Source organism: Aplysia californica, unplaced genomic scaffold, assembly GCF_000002075.1.
Source record: "Aplysia californica isolate F4 #8 unplaced genomic scaffold, AplCal3.0 scaffold00274, whole genome shotgun sequence".
Classification (NCBI taxonomy): domain Eukaryota; kingdom Metazoa; phylum Mollusca; class Gastropoda; order Aplysiida; family Aplysiidae; genus Aplysia; species Aplysia californica.
Genome location: NW_004797544.1, coordinates 886,296 through 892,705, shown reverse-complemented (window position 1 = coordinate 892,705; position 6,410 = coordinate 886,296). Strand labels below are relative to the sequence as shown.

The following is a 6,410-nucleotide window of genomic DNA, read 5'->3' as shown; positions in this document are numbered from 1 at the left end:
CTACATTATGTAGGGTAGCTGCGAATAACCAATAAGCAGTCGCGGACCAACTGGTGACAGTCTTGGAGAGTGAGATAGGACAGGGTGGTGGCAATCCTATCTCTATAAAATACCTGATGTGCTCAGTAAAGAGACTGTCAGGCGAGAGGGAGGCGCCGAAACCTGCCACCTGCCCCCACTGCCTTGTGGGTTAGTCCTTTTGGATAAAGGCTAGCGGAGTAAACTGTACAAAAATCCAGCAGAAGGCAAGGGGAAACCACTGCTGTATTCGTTCCCTAGAACATTATGGATCATAACACTTCAATAAATAAAAATAATGACGTAAAGGGGAGTTCTGAAAGAACTGCCTCGTCCGGTAGGGTCAGTCATGCACAGCAGGTGACACCAGATCGTCATCAAGATACTGCTCACAAAAGGAAAAATCAAACAAGAAACATAGCAACCTGGAATGTGAGAACAATTCTAGAGAAAGGAAAACTGGACAACATCAAGGAAAGAATCAAGAGAATGAATGTTAACATCATGGGTTTTGGCGTGGCTCTCCAAGCGCAAATGGCGCCATGGCGCCACCCTTTGAAATGGAACAGGATTTTCAAAAAAGGGAATACGATTTTCCAAAACTTAACTAAATATCACAATATTTTTTTCAAACAAATTTTTTCATCCCTAAATACGCCAGTCTTTAGTTAAGGTGTCTATAATTAGTCTAGTGGGAGGAGGGCGAGTAAGCCTCCCGTGACCGGTCGCAAGGGTCTCCCCGCGTCTTTCGTTCCCTACGCCTGACGTCACCGAGGGCGCTACCTGAACCAGTGTCTCTGCCTGAACCCGTCTGGGTGTTCATTGTTTAGGTGTGAAGTCTTGTCAAAATAATTCAAAATGATCTATAAACTATTTGTTTCAATCAGTTGGAAACAGGGTTTTCTTTCCCGGAATAGCAAAAAAAGTTTCTTTAATACCCCATCCAGATGTTTGACGGAAGACACAAGAGATATCACCAAGAACATAACTCAGCCGAAAATGCTACCACAGGTACTCCCATCACACTAAGAGATTGTACTATTGTGCCAAAGGGCCGAGATGGATTTGGCGCCTGTATGGTAGGGAGGGGATGGAGTGGTAGTTAGCCTGGACCAGAGGTATTTATAATCATTGACCTGGACATGGCATGGTTGCAAACTGTCTAAAAATAGGTTTTATGGTCTGCTTTCTAGAAACCAGAACTGCAAGTGAATCAGGGAATGGGTTCATTATGTCAAGACGCCCCGAGGGCAATGGAGCTAGTGCATGCGTGTTCTTGGCTGTGAAGGTGTGCTTTTCTGTTCATCAGTGGGAAGTTATTGTTTTGTGTGTGAACAATTATGATGTGATGTGATTGTCCGCATCTTGAGCGCCGAACTTGGTTCTTTATCATCAGTTCTTTCCATAAATAAAAGATTTAACGGCACTTATATTCTTCTCGCATGGATGTAGGTGTCCCTGTATCAGTATTAAAATTAAACGAAGAAGCGTATATTAGGTCTACAGTTTATAGGCCTGCCATAAGTAGGCAATACTATTCGTTGTGCTTAATTTTGTTCTTGGCGCCACCTTCTCTGGAAGTTACGCCACGCCCCTAGGTTTATGTGAAGTACGATGGACAGGAGCTGGCAGAATATTGTCCGACAACTATAACAGCATTTACTCAGGAGGCGACAAACATGAAAGAGGAGTAGCGGTCATCATGGACATGCCAACATCGAAGACACTTAAGGGGTACCTGACAATATCAGACAGAGTTATGATGGTGAGACTGAAAGGATCACCATTCGATACAACCACCATCCAAGCGTATGCGCCAACCTCAGAAAGCACAGAAGATGAAATGGAGAAATTTTATGATGAAATAAACCAAGCAAAGACACATTGTAAATCACAAGATATTGTCATAGTCATGGGTGATTTTAATGCAAAAGTGGGAGCAACAAGACATGAAGACATAGTGGGTCCATATGGACTGGGAACCAGAAATGAAAGAGGAGAAAAACTGATAGAATGGGCCATCCTGAATGACTTGATTATTGGAAACACTTGGTATGAACAACCACCAAGAAGATTATGGACCTGGAAGAGTCCTGGAGACAGCGCTCGCAACCAGATCGACTACATCATGATCAAGAAAAGACACAAAAACGGGATGCTAAATGTCAAAACGCGGCCAGGTGCAGACTGTTACAGTCACCATGTACCCGTAGTGGGAAAATTTAGAATCAGATTGAAAAAACCACACATGAGCAAGAACAAGAATATGAAACTAAACAAGGCATTACTACAGTCAAACAAAGAAATGCAAAATAAATTCAGAATAACTGTACAAAACAAATTCGGGCCCTTAGAAGAAATACAAGACATAGAAAAACAACGGAAACCGCTTAAAACATCTATAAATGAGGCTGCAAAAGACGCCATACCAGAAAGGACAACAAAAGCAAAGAAGAAATGGATGACTGAAGAAATTCTTAATCTTATGGAGGAACGAAGAACAAACAAAAACAATATGGAAAAATATGTGAATCTTCATAAAGAAATCAGACACAAATGTAATCTAGCAAAAGAGACCTGGTTAAAAGAAGAATGTGAGGAAATGGAAAATCATTCCAATGCGAACTCAAAAGATCTGCACAGAAAAATTAAAGAGGTGTGCCATACAAGAACACGTGGATCAACAGGATGTCTCAAATCAAAAGATGGGAATATCATAATGGACAAAGACAAGATACTAGAACGCTGGACAGAAAATATCGGTGACCTGTACAATGACAAAAGAGATGAACAAAGAAGAGTGGAAAATAACAACGAGGGACCACCAATCATGAAAGAAGAAGTTATCTAGGCACTACGACAGATGAAGAATGGGAAAGCTGCAGGACCGGACAACATTACCACAGAGATGATTAAAGCTTTAGAAGACTTTAGAATCACCACGCTGACAAAACTTCTTAACAACATATATGCCACTGGACATATTCCATCAGACTTGTCAAAATCTATCTTCATAGCTTTACCAAAGAAACCTAATGCAAACGAATGTGAAACGCATCGTACCATCAGCCTCATGAGCCATATAACAAAAATATTACTCAGAATAATTTTGATGAGAATAAGAAATAAAATTCTCCCAGAAATAGCCCAAGAACAGTGTGGATTTATTGAAGGTACAGGCACTGTAAATGCCATATGTCATCAGAACAACAATAGAACGTGTCCTAGAAGTTCAGAAAGATCTTCATTTATGTTTTATAGACTACACCAAGGCATTCGACAAAGTTAGGCACGACGAGATCATCGACATGCTGGAAGCTCTTAATATCGATAGGAGAGATTTAAGGATGATCAAAAACATGTACTGGGATCAAACTGCAGCAATGAGAATAGAAAATGACATCAGCGAATACATACAGATTAAAAGAGGAGTCAGACAAGGATGTGTACTTTCTCCAGACTTGTTCTCCCTGTATAGTGAAAATATCATGAGACACATAGAAGAAATGCCTGGTATCTCGATAGGGGGACATAATATAAACAATCTAAGTTATGCAGATGACACACTCCTAATAGTAGAAGATGAAGAACACCTGCAGAATCTATTAAATGCCATCGTACAAGAGAGTGACAACATGGGCTTAAGCCTAAACATCAAGAAAACCGAAACGATGGTGATAAGCAGAAAAAGTCCAATCCCAACATGCAATATCAAAATCAATTATACCACCCTCAAGCAAGTACAACATTTTAAATATTTGGGGACCATTATATCATCAGATGGTAGATGTCACACCGAAATTAAAAGCCGCTTTTGCCAAACAAAAGCAACCTTCCACAAGATGAAACAGATACTAACAAACATCAATCTGTCACTGGAAAAGAGGAAAAGAGTACTGAAAAGTTACATCGAGCCAATCCTATTATACGGGTGCGAAGCGTGGACAATCAATAAACAGCTGGAAAGAACAATTGTAGCGACAGAGTTGTGGTTCATAAGACGCATACTACGTATCCCATGGACAGCTAGAAAAACAAATGAAGAAGTCTTGGTTGAAGCAAATTATAGAAAACAACTTATCACGAATATTAGAAAACGACAGGCAAATTTCTTCGGAAACACAATGCGGAAAGAAGCATGAGAGAATATTGTAACAACAGGAAAGTTTGATGGAAAGAGAGGCAGAGGCAGACAGAGGGAAAAGATACTGGACAAGATGACAACATGGTTGGGAGCAGCAAGAACAACAGACACAATTGCTGCAAGGCAGGACAGGGTGAAGTGGAGGTCCATGATCGCCCACGCCAGTCGGCAAGGCACCGAATGATGATGATGATGATATATATATATATATATATATATATATATATATATATATATATATATAGATAGATAGATAGATAGATAGATAGATAGATAGATAGATAGATAGATAGATAGATAGATAGATATAGATATATATATATATATATATATATATATATATATATATATATATATATATATATATATAATATATGTGTGTGTGTGTGTGTGTGTGTGTGTGTGTGTGTGTGTGTGTATGTGTGTGTGTGTGTGTGTATGTGTGTGTGTGTGTGTGTGTGTGTGTGTGTGTGTGTGTGCAAAATACGTTTGATACGGAAGAAGTAGCAAACCACACCAGAGCACCTACCAACCACTTACAGTCGTTACTTTGTGGTTATTGTAACATTGTTATAGGATGTCCCTGTTACACATGTGACATAATAAAACAACACTTACAACGTGTTCCGATCATATTGATAATGTCTCTTCTCTGGAGCATGATAGCAAGAAAATCAAGTTCTGAAGGGATGGAAGTAGTATTTGGGCAATCGACACCTCTACCTTTATATCTATCTATCAATCAATCACTCTATCTATCTATCTATCTATCTATCTATCTATCTATCTATCTATCTATCTATCTATCTATCTATCTATCTATCTATCAATCAATCATTCTATCTATCTATTTATCCATCTATCTATCTATCTATCTATAAATCTATCTATTTATCTATCTATCTATCTATTAATCTATCTCTCTATCTATCTATCTACCTACCTACCGACCGACCGACCGACCGACCGACCGACCGACCGACCGACCGACCGACCGACCGACCGACCTATCTATCTATCTATCTATCTATATATCTATCGATCTATCTATCTATCTATCTATCTATCTATCTATCTATCTATCTATTGTATTTCTCCCCCCCCCCCCCTCCAGGGTGACAGCGGCAGTCCCCTGGTATGTGACGGGAAGTTTGTGGGCATCGTGTCTTGGGGCCTGACCTACTGTAACGGCTGTTTCCCGGACGTCTTCACGCGGGTCAGCTCCTTCACTGACTGGATCCATAAGATTGAGCTGAAGCACTAGACTTTCGCTCCAGCTGCGCACCATGAATGCTGTGCCCGACTTTCACCCCCCCCTCGTCCCAAATTTGCCGTACGCTGACAAAACGTCTTTCGAACAAAAAAATTCACTGCAGTTTCGAGATAACGAGGCTTTTTTTCAGCGAAACCATTTTTAAAAATGCTTTCTTCCGAAGTTTGAATTCTAATACATGTATTATAAAAAAGAGTATCTGTGTCACTTTTTTTGATTTTTTTCGCACAAGTAAGATAACGCATCAGGCTTTTGATTTCGCAACAAACAAAAAAAAAGAATATGGTGCCAAACTTTTTAAAAACCCATTTTGTCAGCTTACGACAGTGCGGAACTCAGTAATAAAACATACAGTTTAAGAACGGCTGCCAACTCTTTAAAGATTATATCTGACACACAATGATAATATTATTATGTCCGGCTAGAAGCTGGTTTAAAGCGGAACATCCAACCCTCATACACAAATTAGAAAGAAGAATTTTCAAATTTTATAGTATCCATGTTGCTGTCTGTCTTTTTACGTGTCAGATAAAGAAATCATGAATTGAGACATCTGCATGAATAAGGTTTCTTTTTTCAGTGTCGCAAAGCAGGGCGTTTTCTAGCGTTGTAGAATGACCAAAATGCACGTCTTCAATGAATTAAAAAAGCAAATAAAACAAACAAAAAAACGTGAGACACTAAAAGGCTGCAAGAAGAGTAGATTGCAATGTCCAATAAACGAGGACCATACAGAAAACAATAAACTGAAATGAAAATATGTACAAGTCGTATTCTTACTGTTTATTATTATCATCCTGATTATGTATGTTAATACTGTCGTTGTGGTCTGTTGTTGAAGAGCGATCCTAGTTAGGTCATTTAGAAGCCAGGCTATTAGGGCCGTACATCTGGCTGAGTGAGATTTAGATCTAACACCATGTGAGAAAACCATTTTTTAAAAATAAAATAATGTAGGTCGTGTTTTTAAACCCC

The 6,410-nt window shown here is 39.3% G+C and overlaps 1 protein-coding gene across 1 annotated transcript in view; it reads left to right on the top strand.

The window, feature by feature from the left end:
- The window catches only part of LOC101853798 (chymotrypsin-like serine proteinase), a gene marked incomplete at its 5' end in the record, with an annotated part of 10,524 nt that extends 4,327 nt beyond the window's left edge, over window positions 1-6,197 (top strand). The window contains 1 exon segment of the mRNA XM_013084144.1: window positions 5,277-6,197. Within this exon segment, the coding sequence (XP_012939598.1) occupies window positions 5,277-5,426 (150 nt within the window).
- Window positions 6,198-6,410: the final 213 nt, after the last annotated feature.